Here is a 24,938-nt window from a genome sequence, read left to right as displayed (position 1 = left end):
GAAACCCTGTCTTTAAAAACAAAACAAAATAAAACTCTTGCCTCTCTGGATAAAATACGTGATTTGGCAGTAGCCATCTGACTAAAGGTGAACCAATAATAGCATCCCATTCTGCTAGTTATAAATGAAATTGTTTCACTGTGAGATTGGTACCAGTAGCACAAGGCAACATTCTTACAGTGGAATTTTAAAATGTGGGACCAGAGAAACAATTCTCAGTATTTCCTTGGTGGCAAAACTAGAGGAGGTGAGTAATATTAGTTTCTTAAGGCCATGTTTTGAGCTCAATGATGAAGACAGTCTGAGAAAATAAAGTTAGTGATTGAAGTGAAAAAGAATCTTGATAGTATTCAAGTCCCTGTTTCAAGTCATCTCTGAGGCCCACTGCACCATCACTCTTCCTGTTAAAGGAGTAAAAGATACCTGTTTTGAATTTCTGTCATTTGCAGCCATAAGTCCTGACTAATAAAGTTTGCTTTCTGTTTTATCCTCAGCACCCAATAGAGTACTTACAGTGGGTACCCATTAAAAGTATGCTGAAGAAATAAATGAAAAGAAAGTGCAGGGGTTCAGGACATGATCCCCAAATAAGACGTCCTACTATTTAAGAAAACAGCAGAAGCAAGAAGGTTACTCTCAGCTTCCCCCTGAAGCAGGTCATAAAACCCTCATTTGAGAGGTGCCCTGGTTATACCTGGAAGAAAATAATATCCCTATCTCTGAAGACACAGGGTCACAAAGAAGAACCTGAGCAAAGAGGTCTTGCTAAGATCCCCCTTAGTTTATTACTATTAGATCATTCTTTTAAAAATCCAATCATACTTCTCCACTTTTTCATAAAACCTGACAAGAAAAATACACAAGTTTAGCCATTTCTTCCAATCTTAAGATATTAACTTTCTTATCAAGGCTCTTGTGTCACATAAAACTTACTAAATAAATCTGTATGTTTTTATCCTGTTAATCTGTCTTTTGTTATTGAAGCTTTAGCCATAAACCTAGCAATGGATGAGGAAATATATTTGTATTACCCTACAACTGGGAATAAATAAAGGTAAATACATCGAAGAGATTTACAACAAAAAGTTTTATTCTCAAAGTCCATGAACAATGTATTTATTCCTTCTAGAGTATAACTAAATTTACTTGTGTAAACTGTTATCTATGGAGGGAGGAAAAAAATGACAGAGAAAGGAAATGAGGGAATATTAACAATACTCTGATGAATTTCTATGCCTTCCTGATAAATTGTCTTATTTTTATGCTCTCATTTTTAGCAGTTGTTTTAAAACTTAAATATCATACACAAGTTCCTCTGAGAGAGGAAAAATATACTCTAATTAAGCTTTTTATTTACTTGAAGAATCAAAATATATGACAAAATGGACTTTATTTTGCAGTATTAGACTGCTATGATTAACATCCCATTAAAGTATAATAAATAATTCAAGTGATGACATAGGAAACTAGTCATTGAGGCAAAAATGTTTCCAGATCTTCCTTTCATACCTATCCTCTAAATATAAAGAATAGTTAATTTGTTGACATGTATTAACATTTATTCCCTGCTCTCTAGCTAAACTTTGGTAACTCCCTACCTGTATAGAATAATATAACTACTGTACTATAATAAGTTTAATGACACCTAATAAATTAGTTTTATATAACATATACACAACATAAAAATAAAAATAAATGGATTAAGCAACAAAACATTTTAAGCAGATATTAACTAGGCATCTAATTTAAGAGAGCAACCAAATTTTAAAATTAATTTCCCACATGCTTTGAGCTCTAAAATTACAAGCTAATGAGAAGGCTAAACATTATTATGATTACATCAAGTTCAAAACAGAATGCAATTGGAATGACTTACCAGGGATTTTCTTCTTGCAAGATATCTGATTTACCATATATAGGTTAAGAATGTCTAAGCTGACAGCAGAATTTTTGACAGGAGATAAAACTCCGAGTGATTTCATTTTTGATTTTAACCTGTGTTTTTCAAAATATTCCTAAAATAATTAAAAATTAAAAATAATGCAGCAAATATGTGGTTTTAAACAGAATTATAAATAATAAAAAGCAATCCTGTTATTAAGTCATTGACTTGATATTTTTATATTTTGTGACATCTTTATATGTTTACAAATAAATTACAATTAATCATAACTTGCAGTTTGCCTAAAGACTAAATTTCACAGCCTTTTATGATCTTAAGCATAACCTTTAAAACAGAATGCTATAAAGCTATTCTCTGAAATCAAAAGATTAGAAATTATCTGTATATAGAAAGTTAAAAAAATCTAGTAACAGAACAACAATTCTGACAGGCCAAAATCTTGTTTTTCTACAAAGTATGCTATTCTGTAGATATAGAAAACCTTAAAAATACGCACAGCTGAGTGCCACTGAAAGTCAACAGAAATGAAGAAAAAAAAAGCTATGTGCAAATTAATCTGCAACCAAAGCCAATTTCATTTATTTGTTATCCCTCCAGGACTCCTAGATGTTTGTTTTTTAACCAGACTTGCACATAATTATCACTTTATCCAGTTTTTATTTTCTTTCTGTTTGAATTATTATTCTTTCTTATTGCCATTCTTTTTCTTTCAGGTTACATCATTAATTCATTTAAATAAAAATTAACTATTTAATATTTATTTATCAAGCCACTATTATGTGCTAGATATTAAGACACTGTGAAAACATCTCTTCCATTATAACTCATTATAACTTCTCTTCCATTACATAACTCATAATATAATGTTATAAATGTAATTATAAATGTGAAATTGTCAGAAATGAGAAAAAGCCAAGATGGCAAAATATTTAGTGCAAGTCATAATCTGAAGAGGTTATATATCATATTTATTTTCAAGAAGTTGAGGCTCTTGCACAGTAACATCTCAGAATATTGTTAATTATAACTTTTAAGTTTGTAAAAATCTTGTAAGAACTATAAGAGACCTGCTAATGATCACACAAAAAAAGTAAATGTCTTGTTTTACAAAATAAATAATAGATAAAAGGATTTGTTCACATTTCATTTGAGTGATCTGGAACCCCAAATTAGACTAAAATGTATTTTTAAAGACTACACTATGGTTAAGCAATGAAATAACAGGATCTTCAGGATGTAAATATTTTTCCCCCTTGAAACAATGACTCAGTCATTGCTAGATCTTATAATTGATTGTGTCCTGGAATTAAGAACTTGTTAGTTCATCTGTACAAAGTACCAAGGCACTGTACTTTGTGGTGGATAAGACCAAAGTGAGGGAGATGATGACACAAATAAATACAACTGACTGTGACTGGGGATGGTATCAAATCCTAGGAAAGGTATGTAAATTATTGTTTGGGGGTACGGTGGGTACAGGGAAGGGAGGAGGACAAGGAAAATTTCTTAGGAAATGGGTTCTAAGATAGATAGATGAGTCAAGCTATCCAAAGAGGGTAGGAATATAAGGTTCCAGTAATAAGGAAGAACAACACAAAGATTGTCAAAGGGACTAAGCCTTTATTCCAGGAAATATGTTGAAGAAGTCTGTCCCATATTCTCTAGCCATCATGATAGCGTCTAATACCTGTTCCAAGAAAGAACAGAAGTATGTAACTAATTGATTCACTGGACAAGACTAAGCTCAATTTTTTTTGTCAAGTCTCACTTGGTAAAAACAACTAGAAAACAATTTGAAAAGAATAAGAAAACTTTCAGAAACCAAGTAATCAAATTTTAACTTGAAAACAGTCATTAAAAAGGAACAACCAGAGAGACAGAAATAAAATCTGGAGAATGTACCAAAGAAAGAACAGAAAGAATTTGTTTCAAGATGAAAGGAATGGCAAACTGTGTAGGAGATGACAACATAATAAAATGAATTGGACTGACAAATATCCTTTCAATTGAACAACATAAAGTTCATTGTTGATGTTAGCAAGATGACTGAGAAATGAATGAGATACAATACAAAAGGAAAAGAAAACAGAGACGGTCACTATCCTGCTTTTATAATATCACTCCGTTTTCTTTAAACTTTACTACCTTTGATCATATTAACATTATTGGTTTTTTTTCTGTTTTAGAACTTTATATAAAGGAATCTTACTGCTTATATTCTGTGAGTTTCTTCTTTTGCTCAACATTGTGTATTTGAGATTCATCTGCATTAATTATATGCAGCTTATACATTTTCACTACTATGCTATTACTTGGATATGCCATAGTTTGTTTAACCATTCTACTATTCTACTGCTAATGGATGTTGGGGCAGTTCTCTTTCCCTCTCCTTCCTTCCCTTTGCCTGTCTTCTTTCTCCTTCTCTCTCTCTCTGTTTGCTATTTCAGCATAACAATGACTCAGGCAAATCTTGTACATATCCAAAAGAGTTTCTTTGCTCAGTTGTAAGGTATATACATGCTCAACCTTACTATGGAATGCAATCACTGTAATAAAAAAATAAAGACAAACTAAATGGAAGTAGTACACAGGCTATGACACCATTACTGTTCATCATTTATTAGGTAATAAATGATTATTTAAATTATAATACCAATACTCAGGTAGTGAGAAGTGGTCAGATTTGGGATACATTTTGGCACTAGAAGGACAGCAGGAATCAACAATGATCTTTAAATCTCTGACTGAGCAAAATGCACGGCTAATTAAGCTATCAACAAGGATGTAGAAGAACAAAGGAAGATGGCCTCCAGTTTCACTTAGGTGAATGTATTGGTGGTAGAAAAACACTTCAAGGTCATTGTTCTCATCAGACTGACAAAAATAAAAACATTTTTTTCTTTACCTTTTGCTTTTTCCTTTCCTGCTTGATCAGAACCCTGGACCTGAAAAAGGAAGCAGAATAAAATATAGTGATTAAAGAAATGACCTTTAAGACAATTGCCAGTTTAGCTTAATAGAAGATTTAGAGTTAAAATCTAAAAGTGTAGTATCATTACATTTTTTTCTGAAAAGAAACTATAAAAATATTCTTAAAGTATTTACAGTATGATGTTATGCAAAATTTTCTTAGATAGGAAATCCAAGATCTAATTTAAAAAAACTGCATACTGATGATGAACAATTAAGTATAAAATAAATCTGAATTCTAATGCTAAGATAAGCAAAAAAAAAAAAAAAAAAAATGCATTGGAAAGAATATATCCCTGAAACATTCTTATCTGATAGCAATATTCTTGGTCAACATTCTTCTTTTTCTTTGTATTTCAACATTCTACTGAAATCAACAGAGAATAGAGAGGAAGTTGAAATCTACTTGGGATCTAAGGAAATGTCAAGTGTATTGCTAGAGCAACATCAGTTACATTAATATATCAGCTGTATTTACTTGAAATCTCATATCTATGTCTTAATCTGTTCAGGCTGCTATAACAAACTACCATAAAGCCAGGGAGCATACCAAGAAGAGAAATTTATTCCTCACAGTTCTAGAGGCTAGGGAGTCCAAGATCACGGCACCAACAGATTCGATGTCTGGTGAGGGCCCACTTTCTGGTTTATAGATGACACTTTTTTGCAGTATCCTTATTTAGTAAAAGGGGTGAGCTAGCTCTATGCAACCTCTTTCACAAGGGTATGAATCTGAATCATGAAGACACTGCCCTTGTGACCCAATCACCTTCCAGAGCCACCCTCTCCTAATACCATCACCTTGGGAGTCAGGATTTTAACATATGAACTTGGGGGAAACACAAAAATGCAGACAATAGCATCTTCTTTAAAAAAAAAAAAAAAACTAGTAGTTCTAGATGTGCTTTGTATTGATAATCCTTGAGCCAAATACAGCACTGAATACCAATGATAGTGCAGTATTTAATGGTTATATTTGTTCTATTAATAACAGTGGAACACTATAAAATATTCACGACAATATTACCAGATTTACATAACTTTTAGACATGCATAACACTATGGCCTCAAATTCAAGATTTATGTAAAAATAAGTAAAATGACACTGTGTCTTAACTATATAATATCTAATATCAAAATAATCATCGCCAATACTAAATACCATATATCTTTCACCATTCTAGATACTTCAGACACTTTACATGTATAAGTTCATTTAATTCCATGGCAACTCTGTAAGGTAGCTTCTATTTCTGTACCCACTTTACTGATGAGGAAACTAAGGCAAAGACAGGTTAAGTAACTTCCCCAAGCTTATAAGTGGTAGAGGCAGAATTCAAATCCAGGGTGTCTGATATTGGAGTTCTTAGCCAAAACTGCCTTTCAAGTATATCAACTGAGAATATACAAAGTTGTTCATTTTTCCCAGTAATTTTCATAAACTTTACCAATGACAATTACTGAATACCCCAGACTTTGCAACTTATTGAATATGTTCTTAAATACTTCCCATTAACTTCGTTCCCCCATGCAAGAACTAACCAGGCCCAACCCTACTTAATTTCTGAGATCAGGCACATTCAGGGTGGACTCATTAGAATCCAGCTGACTCATTAGCTATGTCTTAATTGACCATCTGAACTCATTGAGCAAAGAACCCTATATATTCTGCTGCATGCAGCATCATAAGTGTACTGCTGCCATTCAAACTTTACAAAGAAAGATTTTTAAAAATTTCATTTTACTGACTTATTTGCTAAGACTAAGGAGGACCTGAGAAATTAGTTTATTCTCCATCATTTTAAAACTTGCAAAGCTTATGCACAGAAAGTAAAGTGACTTTTCAAAGTTCAGAAATATAAAAAGTATAATAGAGCTGGCAATATTACACAATCCAGACTAAAAAGAGTTAACAAAAATACATGTTTATTGTATAAGCAGTTTCCATGTTATAGAGCTCAGTAAAACTAAGAAATCAAAATAAATACGGTCTTCATATATATATGCATTGTGTGATTTTATTCCAGGCTGATTTTCTCTTATCTAGGACATTCATGGCTATCACCAAATGCTACATACTACTTAATGCCCATCCCCATGTGCCTAAGAAAAAAATTAGGAAGTTAAGACCAATATCTACATCAGCCTAGCAATCACTAGACTGCAGTGAAAATGAAAAAGGATTCTGACATATATGTCAAAGGTCATTTCTTAAACAGAACATTTTAGAGTATTAAGGCTATCACTGTTATTAATAGAATGATATGTCCACATAAACTAAATATTTTCCCGAATACAGTCACTCTCAATTATTTGCACTAAAGAAGAAGAGTGTGTCAGTCAGAATTCTTATAAGCAACAGAAAGTATATTTGGCTGATTCAAACAGAAAATAAATTTATTAAAAGAAAAATTGATAGCCAAACAGACCTGCTGAGAAGGCATGCTTGTCAAATGGCAAGAACAAGGAAGTCGGGGCAGTTTTGGGAATATGGCCAAAATAATGCAACAATTAGTCTCATAAGGATACCACTGCTGGCACTGGTGAATACTGGATACTGCTGACTATACCATTTCCACTCCTGGACAGCACTTCCCCCGGCATCCTTGTCCCTGAAAATTCAATCCTGCTGCAGCTCCTACAACTGCCTACTACAAAAACATGAACTGCAGTCCCTATTTTCTTGGTTCACTAACTCTTGATTCAAAGTACAAGACAAGAGCACCAAAATTGAGCTTAGATCATGTACCCATTCACTAGCTGCAAAACAGACTGGGAAACAAGTATCTAGGCTTGTTTATTTGTTGTTGTTGTTGTTTTCAGCTTTACTATAGAGGAAGGTGGCCTGTACCTATCACCAAAACTCCTAAGGTGGTAGACAGATATATCACACATAAACAGGAGCCTCAGATACTGGGATGCCAAAGAACACAAGTGTCTACTACACTGCTACAGTAAAATGAAAATAGGTAATGATCCAAAAGTCATTTTTATTTGGTTATGTCAGGATATATGTACTCCTTAATAGTTGCTTCTTGTGGTTTGCTTAGGCCAATATAAAAATAAGACAACAGTGATAAGAGACTATATTCCCTAAGTGGTAGGGGAAACTAGCTGGAACTTTATATATAACAAAAATAAATTATAATTAAAAGGACTTGCCAATGAATCCCTAGTAGTCATTGCTAAAAGCATTCCACACTGACTACTGCAGTATTATGTATGTAGTCAACTGTCATAATTACATTGTAAAGGGTCTCTTTGATTTTATGCAAATGTTCTCCAATATATTTTACTACATAAGTAACTGCTTTAAAACACACCTCTGATCATCATTTAGGGATATGACTTTCACAGCATGCCCCTACTTAGCTTTCAGTGTTGTTTTACATTCTTCGACTTATGTACTACAACACTCAACCAAACTAAAATATATGTTTCTCTATTTTTTGTCTTGAAATTTAAATTACTAGCTGATTGGGAGTGAGCTAGAAAGTGGTAATGAGGTTCGTCTTTTTTAAACAGTAATTACTACGTTATTCTGAAAAATGAATTTTTAAAGAAATATGTACAATCATCTCTTTCAATGAAAGTTTGAAACGAATATTAGTTGTCATTATAATACGCATTGATTCAAAATCATTTTGTACTTAAAAGAAAATTGGTAGGTCATAACCTCTTCATAGTTATCTATTCTAGATAGTAGTAACATAAATATTTGTTATGTTACATTATTTATTTGTTACATTATTCTTTGCTAAGAAAGAAAAAAATTTAAAAACAAAAAAGTATAAAGGGGTTAAAGGAGAGAAGGGAGGGAGAAGGGAAGAGAAAGAAATGAGAAAAAAGGAGTAGAGGGAGAGGGAAAAACAACCATGCTAATTACAAAAACGCATCAGGGCATTTCTGCTCCTTGCTATTCCTTCTAGTAAGGAAAGGTTTAAAGGAAAATGCTAAAGAAATACTTCCTTTAAAAAAAAAAAAAAGGAAAAAGACACAAATGCAATAAAGTTGCCAAAGAAATGTTTCAAAAAACACTAACATGTACATTTTACATGGAGTATGCAGGAGCTATTAAAACTGTATTAGGAATTAAAAACTATGAGTGTCATATAAACCCCATACACTGTCAGTATTAACTTGTTCTTTTTTGCTTCCTTTGTTTTGTTTTGCTTTTTAGTTTCTTGATCAGTTTGTTTTCTTAGGTGCATCGTGCCATGCAAAAGAAACTGCTCCAGACTGTTAAGATCTTATAACAATATCTTAAATTTGATGAAAAGTGGAAAATTTAAAGAAAATTAATAGACCAATAATTAGCAAATGAAAAACAGTGTTTTATGGTTTGTGTCACACTGAAATTAATATTAACCGAAAACATCAAAATCTAACATTGTTTAGCTGATAGACTTATTAACATTCAAGACAGTAACTAGCCTAGAAAAAGTACTTACATTAGCTTTCCACAAAACTAAAGCAGGTTGACCTGATGTGTTCGGAATAGTAATGATATATGTTAGAATGTTATGGCTTTTAAGTAACTTCTCTTACAATGCAAAAGAAAAAGTTTTCACATAAGTATGAATTACCAAAGAAAGGTATTAAGGAAAAAAAACGTTAAATCAATAAAGCAAAACTTCATCTAATATTTAGAATACAGAGCCTAATTAAAATAAGTCCTCGGAGACCATATTCTTGCAGTATTTTCACACAGAAAACACTGTTCCACAGCTATAAGCTGTAATCATAAACATGAACAGCCATTTCCTGAGTCACACAGTGGAAGATATTTCAGAATGCAAATGACACTCCAACACAGAAGTATATTTCAAGCTATTTGCATTATCATTAATTCAAGAAGAAAAAAATGAATATACTCATAGTTCCATTAGTACTATCTCTAAAATTTAGGAATAGTCTTGAAACATTTAACATATTTTCATCAAAATAACTAAATTGGTTCTTAGATGCAATTTAGCAACTAATTTTATAGCTACAAACTTCGTAAGATTTCCACACAAACATTCCTGATAGTCTTACAAGTAGCTAGACATGGATTTGAATTTTAATAAGCAATATTATAAATACCATAAAACCTCTACACCCCTAAAACAAACTTTTTTAATACTTTAAGTTCTAGGGTACATATGCACAACGTGCAGGTTACACGGCTATACACGTGCCATGTTGGTTTGCTGCGCCCATCAACTCGCCATCTACATTAGGTATTTCTCGCAATGCTATCCCTTCCCCAGCCCCTCATCCACAGACAGGCCCCAGTGTGTGATGTTCCCTATCCTGTGTCCATGTGCTCTCATTGTTCAACTCCCACCTATGAGTGAGAACATGTGGTGTTTGGTTTTCTGTTTTTGAGATAGTTTGCTTAGAACGATGGTTTCCAGTTTCAACCAGGTCCCTGCAAAGGACATAAACTCATCCTTTTCTATGGCTGCATAGCATTCTGTGGTGTATATGTACCACATTTTCTTAATTCAGTCTATCATTGATGGACATTTGGGTTGGTTCCAAGTCTTTCCTATTGCGAATAGCGCCACAATAAACATACATGTGCATGTGTCTTTATCATAGAATTATTTATAATCTTTTGGGTATATGTCCAGTAATGGGATGGCTGGGTCAAATGTATTTCTAGCTCTAGATCTTAGAGGAATCGCCACTGTCTTCCACAATGGTTGAACTAATTTACATTCCTACTAACAGTGTAAAAGGTTTCCTGTCTCTCCACATCCTCCCCAGCATCTGTTGTTTCCTGACTTTTTAATGATCGCCATTCTAACTGGTGTGAGATGGCATCTCATTGTGGTTTTGATTTTCATTTCTCTCATGACCAGTAATGATGAGGATTTTTGCACATGTCTGTTGGCTGCATAAATGTCTTCTTTTGAGAAGTGTCTGTTCATATCCTTTGCCCACTTTTTGATGGGGTTGTTTTTTGGGTTTTTTTTTTTTTTTTTTTTTTTTTTCTTGTACATTTGTTTAGATTCTGGATATCAGCCCTTTGTCTGACAGGTAGATTGCAAAAATTTTCTCCCATTTGGTAGGTTGCCTGTTTTACACTGCTGATAGTTACTTTTGCTGTGCAGAAGCTCCGTAGTTTAATTAGATCCCATTTGTCTATTTTGGCTTTTGTTGCCATTGCTTTTGGTGTTTTAGTCATGAAGTCTTTGTCTATGACTATGTCCTGAATGGTATTGCCTAGGTTTTCTTCTAGGGTTTTTATGTTGTTCGGTCTTACATTTAAGTGTTTAATCCACCTGGAGTTAATTTTTGTATACAGTGTAAGGAAGGGATCCAGTTTCAGCTTTCTACATATGGCTAGCCAGTTTTCCCAGCACCATCTATTAAATAGAGAATCCTTTCCCCATTGCTTGTTTTTGTCAGGTTTGTCAAAGATCAGATGGCTGTAGATGTGTGTGGTGTTATTTCTGAGGTCTCTGTTCTGTTCCATTGGTCTATATGTCTGTTTTGGTACCAGCACTATGCTGTTTTGGTTACTGTAATCTTGTAGTATAGTTTGAGGTCAGGCACCGTGATGCCTCCAGCTGAAAACCCCATCATCTCAGCCTAAAATCTCCTTAAGCTGATAAGCAACTTCAGCAAAGTCTCAGGATACAAAATTAATGTGCAAAAATCACAAGCATTCCTATACACCAATAACAGACAAACAGCCAAATCATGAGTGAACTCCCATTCACAATTACTAAAAAGAGAATAAAATACCTAGGAATCCAACTTACAAGGGATGTGAAGGACCTCTTCAAGAACTACAAACCACTGCTCAGTGAAATAAAAGAGGACACAAACAAATGGAAGAACATTCCAAGCTCCTGCATAGGAAGAATCAATATCATGAAAATGGCAATACTGCCCAAAGTAATTTATAGATTCAATGCTATCCCCCTCAGCTACCACCGATTTTCTTCACAGAATTGGAAAAAACTACTTTAAAGTTCATATGGAACCATAAAAAACTTTTTAATATAAATCTTTTAAAATGTAACTGTTGACAAGAAGAAAAAGGGTAGATAATGAACTGAGACTATTATAATGCTTACAGTTAAGTTTCAAGGAGTAAATAAAATCACACACTGCATAACGATGGTTCGGTCAAGGACAGACCACTTATATTATACTACAGTGGTCCCATAAGAGTATAATGATGCTGAAACCTTCCTATCATCTAGTGATTGCCTAGTTGTCATAACATGGTAGCAAACATTACTAACATGTTGTGGTGATCCTGGTATAAATAAACCTACTGTACTGTAAGTAGTATAAAAGTATAGCACATACAATTATGTATAGCCCGTAATACTTGATAATGATGATAAAAGACTGTGTTACTGTTTTATGTATTTATTATTACTATACTTGTTATTGTTATTTTAGCATATAGTCCTTCAGCTTATTAAAAAAAAATAGTTAATTGTAGAACAGCCTCAGGCAGGTCCTTCAGAAGGTGTTCTAGAAAAAGGCATTGTTATCATAGGAAATGACAGCTCCATTCATGTTATTGTCCTGAAGACCTTCCTATGGTACAAGATGTAGAGGTGAAGACAATGAGATTGATGATCCCTAACCATGTGAGCCTAGATTAATGTGTATATTTGTGTTTTCATTTTTAATAAAAAAACTTTGAAAAGTTTTAAGAAATTAAAAATAGAAAAAAATCTTACACACTAAGGATATAGTCTCATACAGCTGTTCAATGTGTTTGTGTTTTAAGCAAAGTGTTATTATGAAAGACTCAAAAAGAATTTAAAAGTTTATAAAGTAAAATATGTTCCATTAGCTTAAGGTTAATTTATTACTAAAGAAAGAAAAATATCTTTAAAAATAAATTTAGTGTAGCCTAAAGGTATAGTGTTTATGAAGTCTCTAGTAGTATACAGTAATGTCCTAATGCTTCACATTCACTCACCATTCACTCACTGACTCACCCAGGTCAACTTCAGTACTGCAAGCTGCATTCATGGTAAGTACCCTATATAGATGTACTATTTTTTATCTTTTATATGGTATTTTTACCGCATCCTTTCTATATTAAGATTTGTTCAGATACATAAACACTTACTGTTGTGTTATAATTACTGACAATATTCAGTACAGTAACATGCTGTATAGGTTTGTAGCTTAGGAGCAAAAGACTATACCATATAGCATACGTGTGTAGTAGGCTAGACCCCCTAGGTTTCTGTAGGCACAGTCTATGATGTTTACACAATAACAAAATTGTCTAATGGTACATTTCTCAGAATGTAACCCTGCCACTAAGCAACATGTAACTGTATATGTATGTACAAATGTGTACATACATATAGATATGTGTATATAAACATATATACATTTAAAATGTTATTTGTGGACAAAAATATTGGTTTCATTATGTTGTCAATCTCTAAAATGTTTTATACAAAAATGATTTTCAAAAATAAACTTATTTGGCTGGGTGCGGTGGCTCATGCCTATAATCCCAGCACTTTCGGAGGCCGAGGTGGGAGGATCACCTGAGGTCAGGAATTCAAGACCAGTCTTGCCAATATGGTGAAACCCTGTTTCTACTAAAAATACAAAAAATTAGCCGGGCATGGTTGTTGGGTGCCTGTAATCCCAGCTACTCAGAAGGCTGAGGCAGGAGAATCAGTTGAACCCGGGAGTCAGAGGTTGCAGTGAGTCAAGATGGCACCAGTGCACTCCAGCCTGGGCAACATAGAGATATTCCATCTCGAAAAACAAAAAATAAAAATAAACTTATTTCGTAAAACTATATATATATATTTACACATATATATGTAAATCTGGGAACATTAAAGCAAAAACAGTTCTTTACATCAGTTACCAGAAGGTTAAACAAAAAGTATTAGCAGAAATATTTATTGTATACATGTGCTATCGTCAATTACTTAAACTGCATATGTCTCTAACAATGTGTTACTCATAGTTTGCAGAAGAAAGCAGTTTTTCGGTATTAATTCCTTATATTTAAATTCTCTTCATAAAACTGCCTGCAATGTTTAAAATTGTATTTGGTTAACAAATTTAAAACTGTTGAACTTTCAATCAACACTCTGCATAATTCACATTAACTGAGAAAATACTTTCTCTACAGATAATGAAGTACCTGGTAAGCTCAGTATAAATTTTGCCAAATGGAAGATACTATCCAATTTTTGTTTGTATATAAGTATTTAGTCCAAATATTTTCACAAGTACTCTTTGTCATTCCATTTATACCTTATTTTTTACAAGATAAAACTTGACAAATAAGCAGCAATGTCTGATTCTTTTAAATATTTATCTAAATTTAGATGCTATAAAACTGTAGACTCCTTCAATTGCATTCTGTTCTTCTAAAAAAAAAAAATTAACCAATTAAAAGTAGGCACTCCATCAAAACCTTTGTACCAGTCACAATATTCCAATATATCTGAATACCAAAAATATATTTTCAAAGTTAAATCTTGTGCAGAATTAAATTTTAAAAGCCTTATCTTCAATAATTATAATTTACTAAGAGCTTCAAAAGTTGAATTTTTGATCAGGCCATTCATGGAATGTTTAAAATAAAAATTTCCAATTGTTTTTGAACAAAATGCCATCAAACTATAGAGTACCTGCTTATAAAAATGTTCAATAGGCCGGGCACAGTGGCTCACGTCTGTAATCCCAGCACTCTGGGAAGCCGAGGTGGGTGGATCACCTGAGATCAGGAGTTTAAGACCAGCCTGGTCAATATGGCAAAACCCTGTCTCTACTAAAAACACAAAAAATTAGCTGGGCATGGTGGCAGGTGCCTGTAACTGCAGCTACTCAGGAGGCTGAGGTAAGCTAATCGCTTGAACCTGGGAGGTAGAAGTTGCAGTGAGGTGAGATCGCGCCATTGCACTCCAGCCTGGGCAACGAGAGCAAAACTCAGCCTCAAAAAAAAAAATAAAAAAACAGTTCATTAACACTATAAGACCCATAGATTAATTTATAACATACTTATTCAAAGATTCCAGTGTTCATGAAATTCAATTAATGAAAAGAAGCAAAGAGAAGAAGCTTATAACATACTAAAGCATTCCTTTATATGCATCAGTTTTACTCAAAATACTATAGTTCAGTTACATTACTGAATATCTATAGAATAATTCATAAGTTTTTTGACAACTGTAGTTTCTATATGGTAAAATATCAAACTTCTTTTGATGCGACCACAACCAATTACAAGTATATCTCAGCTTCACAGGTTACTTAATTTAGTAAGAACTCCATTTTAACCATTATACTATGGTCCACAAAATTTGTATCCATATTGCAGAAATAATTTTATCTTCAATGATGAACTTAACTAAATTCACAATTGCATTAATGATAATATTGGATGTTTCACCTTTGACAGAAAGAACTTTTAAGAAATTTTTCTGATTCCATGAATTAGATGAAAAACTTATTGGAATTAGCTTATTTTCTGTTTGCGGCATTGATTACACTGGTAAAATTGGCATCATTCAACTGTTTATGAATTTCTGCTAATAAAAGACACATTTATAGCTATCACTCTTATTTTTGAAAATACACAAGAAAAAATTAAATTAAAATAAGTGGAATTAATTTAAAAGCCATTTGATGTAAATGAAAACTCATACTTCACAGATTAATTGGGCCTTCCACAGTTATATATGTTAAATTGTTATCTGCAGGTATAATCTCCTCAAAAATAACTACTGAATTTGAAAGTAAATTCTGATGCTTTTTCAGTAGATTTGTGTCTTCAGAGTTTCATGTGGTCAGTAACATAACCATGGGAATGCTAAATATTGGCAAACATTTTGTGCACAATTTACAGGTTCATCACCAACATCCTTGAAAAACAAAGTATCAGTAGTCAAATTTTCATCATACATTAACTTTTCCTTTATTTGAGCTCTCTGCTCCCAAAAAGATTTATTGCAAAAGCATTATCAAACAATGAGAAAAACAGTTGTGGACAAACCCACTATAGCAACAGCCTTCACACTATTCTTTGTATCTTGACAGGCTTGATAAGCCTCTATTCTCTACAAACATTTCATTTACTCCTAATCTAAAATTCCTCACATCTCCTATTGACCCCAACCCAAGCATAGGAGCTATACAAATCTGAGACTTTAGCTTGCATTCATATAACTAGCTAGTACACTAAGTGGCCAGTAGAGACAGCAGCAATAAATACTTCTCCCACCCTACCTAGCAAGTTAGTTGTCTTTAGCTGCTCATGTCCCAGCACACTTCCATTTTATGAGCAAGGGCCCATCCTGCAATCTTTAAAAGGAGTTGTTTGTTAATTTCCATTTGGAAAATATCAGGAAAAGAGAGCTGGATTACCACTGGATGTCTTCCAGATTTAACCTCATGTTAAAGTGAGAACTCTCTTCACTGCACATATGGCTCACACACTAATAGAACTAGGCAGAGGATTAAAAAAAAAAAGAATGTTCATTGATTCTATCTGGGCTCATTTTAACAGAACTATTAATGGTAGTTTATATTTAGTTAAAAAAACAAACACTCTGAGACAAATGCTAAACTGGGCATGCTACTAGGACCACAGGTATAAACCTTGATCATTTCAGGCAAACTAGGATGATGTTCGTGGTACATTTAAGCACTACCCACATTTAACACATGAAGAAAGAAACATAGAGAAGCATAGAGACAGAGGCTAGTTTACTGTAACGCTAATTAAGCTTAAGCTTCATGGTCCTTCACCTGAATGTGCCCCTTCCAAGGCCCTGTATCTAATTTTGTAGTCACAATTTTGTATTCTTTTTCCACAAACAGGGCTCTGCACAACCTGGATCTGCTCCTGTATGGAAAAAACTTAATAATTAACCAAAATTTACACAGCCTGTGATCCGTACAAAACGAATTAGGATTTGTGTGGATTGAGTTTCAAGAATAAAGTTATATCTGAAAATGGAAAAATAGTATTACATTTTTTTCCTACCAGAATCCTAACTGGTATCACTATTTTGGAGTCTCTCCCCACTATATTCCAACCTAAATACCACTAACACCACAAACTAATAGTCATAACACACCATTTTCACTATGTGACTTCTGAATTTGAATGACTCCTCAATAACATAAATTTTCAATGTCTTTGTCTAGCCTACAAACTCACCATCAAGCAGACATATGCAGACATTATCTCCAACTATTTAGGTAATGCTTTTGTTTTTTGTTTTTCTCCATCAAACCTTCTATTGTCCTTGCCTCTGAGTAGCCAAACTCTCAGCTAAACCTATCCTATGTTCTACTATGGTTCACATTATCTATTTTGTATATCCTATTTTGGCCTCTGACATTAAATATTTTCTAACTTAATGGCAAACCATACTTTTCTTCCCCAATACACTAAAATCTTATAGAAAAAGACTAAATTTCAGTTACATTGTACTTACACCTGGCACAGTGCTTGGTACACAGCACTCAATAATATTTTGCTTAGATGAACTAGGTCCAGGCCTACATTTACAAATGGTAACCTCTCCCTCACCTAAAGAACTTTGGCTAGGTCCTTCTTATGACATTGATTGCATTCTCCAATCTGAATTATAAAAATAAACTCCCTAATTTAAAAAAATCTTATACTGCATATATAGTGGTATATTTATAGATCTATAACCAATCTGATTCTGAATAGCATTTTGCGGACCAAAGTCTGGTTATATGTTATCTTCCTCCTTTCTTACTACCACCTTCAAACCTGAAGTAAATATGAATTTGGTGAAACGAGTCATTAATAAACAAGAAAATAAAACAATCTTTTCAAAATTAAAAACAAATCAGTGCTTACATATGTTGTCTCTCAAATCTGCACTTCAATCTGATTAGAAAAATACATGGTCTCTGGGGTGACTTGTAGCAAATATGAAATAAATGTGAGAGGTGTAGGTCACTAATTCCCAGATAAGTTAAAAAAAAAAAAAATTTAACTGGTGGGACTGACAATAGATTGATATTTTAATTTTGTCAAAAAAGGATTAAAAATAAAAGGGGGCATTATACTATCAAAAAATTTAACAAGGATATAACTTCAGAACAAAAGAAAAAAGAGTCTATTAAATTGAAAAACTTGCTATTATAATTGATTATCAAGTCTCAAAGAGACAGTAGCTTGGGAACTACTATCATATACATGTAAATTAATTTCTTAGATCAATTTCTTTGCCCTCAATGAGACCTTGGTTTGAAATGCACTGTTAAGATATCTTGCAAAGATGGCCAAAAACCAAAACACTAAAGCCAAACTAAGTAAGCAACTAAAAAAGGAAAATAAGGGAAGCTTATTTCTTCCCCAATCACCGGCTCTTTCCTTTACAAAACGACATTTTATGTACGACTGGTAAAGTCCCTAAATTGAAGAGCAGCAAAAGGTCAAATGCCCAGTTTGGTTTTTACAAGAAAAGCTATAAAGATGTTTGCAACTGTAAAACTGTAAAGATATTCCTATCAAATGATTCTGCAATTAAACTCAATAATTACCAGGTTTCTATAATATACAAGAACAATCTACTTCAAATTATTGTAAGTAATCTGGTTGCTATTACTAAAACATAGATTTGCTTCATTCATTCACTTGAGAAAAAGTATACAGAGAGCCCTTTATTAACTATTTAAGTGTCTTAATGCAGACTCACCTAGTATTACAAACTAACATTTTTCAAGTTCTTTAATATCTTCCATTGCAACTCATCTTTCCCTTTCCTAAGAAGCCTTGCTGAAACCTAGGTCTCCAATTTGATAAATTATTTATTTCACCTTCATTTCAATTTTAAGAACCAGAGCTTGATTGTTTCCCTTTGGTGCTTGCTCTGTGCACTATTTCTGTCCTTCAAGGCTTAGGGTAACTTCCTGTTTCTTCTTTCTCTGAATTTCCACAGCCCTTTTTCATGATACTTTTATTTACTTTATTTGTGGCACTCATCTTTCTATACAGCATAGCATGGAGAGTAAGCACATTGGGCTCAAATCCTAACTCTGTCATTCACTAGCTGGGTGACTCTACTCCAGTCACTTAACATTAATTAACTATGCTTCAGCTTCCCCATCAGTAGAATGGGAATAATATTTGTATATAAATCATAGCATTCTTAAGAGCAAATGAATAAGAAGCACTTAGAACAGTGCTTGCGACAATATTAAGTCCTATTTAAATATCTATTATTACAGTGATTTACCTAATTTTAATCTCTTCTTTCTCTCATAGGTTCTTTTTGTGGACCAGATATATTTTTCTTTTCTGAATCCCCCTGTACATCTTACCAATTCCCTAAAAAGGCAGTCATGTAAAAAATATATTTGCTGAATTACTTACTGTTGAATACTCTGGAATTGTTCTGAAGGAACTTTAGAATTGTTCTCCAATCACTTCACTTGTCTGTATTTTAAGTTCCTAATAGTTCTTAAAATGTTTAACCAAAACATCCCTAACAATGGAGGAGGGTAAAAAGTACTCCAGGATGGTTTGGGATAAAGATTAAAATTTCTATTCTATTAGCTCCAATCACCTGCCACTGGTTGCTAAAAGCACTATTTCAGATTGAGGCCCTTTAGGACACTATGAATGCCAAGATCAACTAATCTTATCTACCCTTGCCTGACAGTAGAAAATGGAGATTCTCATTTGTTTTTTTTTTAAATTACCAATCTGGGGCTTTACCGTAAGAAGCCCATCCTCCATGTAAAATTTATTTAAAATTGCAGTTTATCTGAACATTTCACAAGAGTTTTTCATTTCACTCTACAATGCATCCATGTTCGTGTGAAGGTTGATCACACAAATTGAGTCATTCTTGTATTGTCCAACCACATCAGAGTTGAGAAGCCAGGAGGCAAAAGCACTCAGGGCACAGAGCATTGCTCCAAAAACGTGATTCTCTGCAAGCCAAGCTGCTGAAACTGTCCAGGACCAGTTATACCAAATAACTACTAAAATGAACTTCCAGGAGTCTATGACTAATTTTTAACTACCACCATCACCCACCAATCAGAGCTTGCCAGCTCCTCACAACTTTACTACTGTCAATGAACTTTCTTTCAAAACCATATGTAACATTTCTCTTTTTTTGTAAAATCCCCACCCTTTTCTTTGTTCTTCAGACATACCAAAGACATACTTTGTGTATGCCCTGAATTGCAATTCTGCCATTTCCAAATAAAACATTAAATTTAGATATTTGTCTCTATATTTTACTTTGACGTTTGTATAAATTTAAACACATAATTTTTTTCCCTAATCTCTGATTAAAACTGATGCTTCGGAGAGATGTAACCATGTTTCTTAAACCCCCAGTACCTAGTATCTCCAGATGCTGCACCGCCAGTTGCTGCAGTACACCTCATTTTCAGAAACATAATCCTAGATTACATGTTTCCTGCAGTATATTGTTTTTGCATCCTCCCAATAGCAACTAAAACATTACTCCCAAAATAGCCATAAAAGTTTGTGATATATGACAGAATAATAGCAACATCTACATTTTAATAGTGCTAAGCATTTGTAAAATTATTTCATATAATCCTATTTAATATTTTAAAGAATATTAAATTCAAAAACATCACATTATATTCATGTATCAACTCAATCCTGTTGTAGCCTGTAAATAAATTTTTACTTTTCTCCAAAGTACAAGTCTGCTGCCAAAACACTAGCCAGAAGTAATTCAGGTAAATTGCTAAAATACAATGCTAGCATATTCAACAGGACAAAAGTGCATGCTAAAATTATCAGGCATAGTTACGATACTTAGTGAATACAAAAGCTGTCTTTCCTCCAATAAATTCTTTAGAACTTAAACGCATTATAATCTAACCACATAATTACTGTCCTGGGTCTACTTGTGACAAAAAAATTACATGTAATGGCTTCTTGTTTCAATCAAAACAATTCTTCTCATCAAGAATTTTGATCAAATGAAATTACAGGCCCACATGATTTCCCCCAGCTGGACTTTAAGGTCAATAACAATGAATAGGTTATATAAAACTAAATTGTCAATCTATCACGCTTTATGTGATCAATTCTAAATACAAACTAAATGGCAAATTTTCTCAAGTTACTCAAGTAAAAACGGTTCACTTTACTTCCCTTTAAAATACAAACTACAATTTGGATTTACGGTGATACTGCTGCCCCGCCATTGATTTAAGTGCAGCTGGGACTGGTCACAATAATTTCCAAATTCCAAATGGAAAGACTATGTATCAACTCAGAAGAACCTAAAAGAGGTGCAGACACGGAAAAAAAGGCAGTAGGGGAGGGCTCAGGTGCTAAAAGGCCTCATTAGAGTAACAGCGCATAGAACATGGAGAAGGGGAGGAGGGGCAGCAGGGAAGGTTGCTCACGGGGGCCCCCACAGGTGAAGCCTTTGTAAAGGCAGTGGGAAGAAGCTGAGTTCGTTTTGTTTTGGGAACAGAGACATGGTTATAGAGTCTCCATCGCGATTTGGATAACAATAAAAAGACCCTTTCCTACCAAGTTCTTTCCAGCTAAGGCTGTGACCTCTCCGCCGGGAAGTAGAAAGGTGTCTTAGGAATGAATGTCCCAGTCTCAAACTCCAGCTGCACAACTTACCGGGATCCCCCGACCCAATTCATCTTCCCAAATCTTTTGACACCGAGATCCCTGTGTCTAGAGCTCAGACATCTCAGCTCTGCGTCAAATCGCAGCTTCAACGGGATCCCCCAGGGCCTCCTGACAGTCTCAGAGCGTGAAGAAGCTCCTTCTGGTCCAAGGCCTGAGGCCCAACCTCCCAACAGCCTCTGCGGCTTCTGCGTGTTGCTTCCGGTTCTGATAGGGCCGCAAGGGGACGCTGTGGCAAAGCAGCCGGCCTGGCTGACAACGTTTTCATCGCGGAGGCAGGGCAAGCCTGAATAAATGGAAGCCTAACTATGTGACAGGGGCCACAGGATTCGTGTTTCAAAATATCTCCTTCATGATTTTACCTAGTTCTGACAGTTCTCTGATGTCTTTTTCGAATCAGAGATCAGACTTGAGAAAGAAAAAGAAGGCAAGGACACAGTTAAGGATCACTAACGCTAAAAATGATGTTTCCGTTCCCATTAATTACCCCATACCCAAATTCCTTAAATATTCTTCACGTGCAGTTTTAATACTCCGTAAACAGGTGTTTATAAGAAACATAGCACTGTAGTAAGTTACCATTCTGTGCATTGAGTTGCTAAGAGAGCTTGATCAGGCCAGACGCGGTGGCTCACACCTGTAATCCCAGCGCTTTGGGAGGCCGAGGTGGGCAGATCATGAGGTCAGGAGATCAAGACCATCCTAGCTAACACGGTGAAACCCTGTTTCTATTAAAGATACAAAAAATTACCCGGACGTGGTGGGACACGCCTGTAGTCCCAGCTACTCCAGAGTCTGAGGCAGGAGAATCGCTTCAACCTAGGAGGCAGAGGTTGCAGTGAGTGGAGATACTCCAGCCTGGGCAACAAAGCAGACTCCACTAAAAAAAAAAAAAAAAAAAAAAAAAAAAACAGCTTGATCAAAACTTAATTAGATGTTAAGGTCCAAAGATATTAAAATCCTTACTGAAGAAAAAAAAATCTCAAAACAAAAATTGAATTATGCTATTCGTTTCTGTATTATGTTTGTATATCCTTACAAAACAATTATCTTACAAGCTGTCCTATAATATTTTGGTTAGAAACTAGGCATCTCGTCTTCCAAATAAATGCACAAAGTATATTTTTCTTAAATTGCCATGTGTTTTTCCAGAACATAACCTGGGGAAGATTTCACAATTTGATATATAATAAATTTTTTGTTAAGTCATTGGAAAATAGTATTTAGAATAGGATTATGTCCCTGGGTAGACATCTTGTTTGATCACATAAATCCTGATTTTTATGACAAAATTCACCAAGGTATATCTAAAATTGAATTAGACCAAGTGAATTCAGCATTTCAGAGAATATTAGACTTTGACATGGAGTTGTTTGTTCAGTAACAAAACCATACAGGCAAGGAGAAGCAATGGCCCTGTGTATTAGCCTTTCCTACTTTCAACATTTTAAAACATACTGACTAAATTAACTGAAAGGGGAAATAATTTGCTAAGGGATTAACTGACTCTTTTTTTCTTTGTTGTGAGTAAAGGGACATAAGGAGAGGTTGACCAAGTTGTTGAGTAAAGAACTGAGAGCTGGCACTCCATTTGTGGGAGCCAAAAATTAAAACAATTGAACTAATGGAGATAGAGAGTAGAGTGATGGTTACCAGAGGCTGAGAAGGTTAGTGGAGGACTGGGGGAGTGGAAATGGTTAATGGGTTAAAAAATATATTTAGATAGAATGAATAACACATAGTTTTGATAGCACAACAGAGTGATTACAGTTAACATTTATTATACATTTTAAACTAACTAAAAGAGAATAATTGGAATGTTTATAACACAAAGAAATAATAAATGCCTGAAGTTATGGATACTTCATTTTCCCTGAAAGATTATTATGTATTATATGCTTGTATCAAAATATTTCATGTACCCCATAAACATATACACCTACTATATACCCATTAAAATTAAAAAGAAAAATACATAAAAATTGCTCTACTGGCCCTAAAATAGCACAGCTTTGGACTCTCTTATTAGCTATCAGTCATGCTAACCTTACTCATGGAGGCATAAACAGCATGGAAAATGAGATTTTAGGTCAACATTTCAGCTATTACACATAACTATCTAATACCTAGTTCTTATTAGAACTGAGAGCTGGATGGGCCATTTCTTCTGCCTTACTAGAGTCACTTCTTTCCTTCCAGTCACAAGGAGGGAGTGAATTAGGCTAAGGAAAGAGTAACCTATGAGATGCATGTTCAGACAAGATATTTACTGGGTTTTCCTTCACAGAAAAAGACATTTCCTTGTGAACTAGGTATTAGATAGTTATGTGTAATAGCTGAAATGTTGACCTAAAATCTCATTTTCCATGCTGTTTATGCCTCCATGAGTAAGGCTAGCATGACTGATAGATAATAAGAGAGTTCAACGTTGTGCTATTTTAGGGCCAGTAGAACAATTAGGTAATCTCTTGGGTCAGGAAACAGTGCAAGAAAGCAATATGGCACAGATGAAATACTATTAAGCATTTATTGAGAAGGAAATCCATTCGAAATTCTCAAACCTTTAACAATTTATCTTTACCTATTTCTAAAAATTATTTACTTTCTGGATATTCATAATCTGAACATGCAACACATATATATGTTATGTATACATTTATGTATATACATGTATATATAATTCTTTTATTACAAAAATAATTGCTGATGTTTTACAGTTCATAAAACATATATAGTCTCTAATTTGTATTTTCTATATATATAAACTCCATTTTATCCATCTCTTTCATGGATATCGGTAGTGTACGTGAGAATATAACACTTGAGAGCACAGTGATTTGAGAATTATTGATTTTTAAAATTATTCTTATTGTTTCTCAAGATCTTTTCTAAGACGATTTCTCCCCTCTTAAAAAAATTTCAGTATTTTCCCATATAAACACACATAAAGTTGAGATGTTTGTGTGGAAAGTAGGCCTACATATGTTTTTTACTACAGTAACAAATGATTTTTTTCTCCTCTTTCTTTCCCAGTTTGGAATTCAAACTAAATTAACATTCTCTTAGCTTTAATTTCACACTGCCAATAGAAAAAAACTGAAAGAAGGCCGGGCACTGTGGCTCACGCCTATGATCCCAGCACTTTGTGAGTCTGAGGCAGACAGATTGCTTGAGGCCAAGAGTTCGAGACCAGTCTGGCCAACATAGTGAAACCCCATCTCTACTAAAAATACAAAAATTAGCTGGGCATAGTGGTGGGCACCTGTGATCCCAGCTACTCGAGAGACTGAAGCAGGAGAATCGCTTGAACCTGGGAGGCAGAGGTTGCAGTGAGCCTAGATTGTGCCACTGCACTCCAGCCTGGCAACAGAGTGAGGCTCCATCCCCCAAGAAAGAAAGAAAGAAAGAAAGAAAGAAAGAAAGAAAGAAAGAAAG

At 34.1% G+C, this 24,938-nt stretch overlaps 1 protein-coding gene across 1 annotated transcript in view; it reads right to left on the bottom strand.

The window, feature by feature from the left end:
* Window positions 1–21,681, bottom strand: part of C10H12orf40 (chromosome 10 C12orf40 homolog) — a 121,931-nt gene extending 100,250 nt beyond the window's left edge. Inside the window, exons 1-3 of the mRNA XM_023182779.1 lie at window positions 21,495–21,681; window positions 4,809–4,848; window positions 1,877–2,015 (exon numbers count right to left, since the gene is read on the bottom strand). Of these exons, the coding sequence (XP_023038547.1) occupies window positions 1,877–2,015; window positions 4,809–4,848; window positions 21,495–21,517 (202 nt within the window). The 5' untranslated portion in view covers window positions 21,518–21,681. The remainder of the gene's footprint in view (window positions 1–1,876; window positions 2,016–4,808; window positions 4,849–21,494) is intronic.
* Window positions 21,682–24,938: the final 3,257 nt, after the last annotated feature.

Source organism: Piliocolobus tephrosceles, chromosome 10 (assembly GCF_002776525.5).
Source record: "Piliocolobus tephrosceles isolate RC106 chromosome 10, ASM277652v3, whole genome shotgun sequence".
NCBI lineage: Eukaryota > Metazoa > Chordata > Mammalia > Primates > Cercopithecidae > Piliocolobus > Piliocolobus tephrosceles.
Note: the sequence above shows the minus strand (reverse complement) of the source record. Positions and strands in the feature narration are given on the sequence as shown.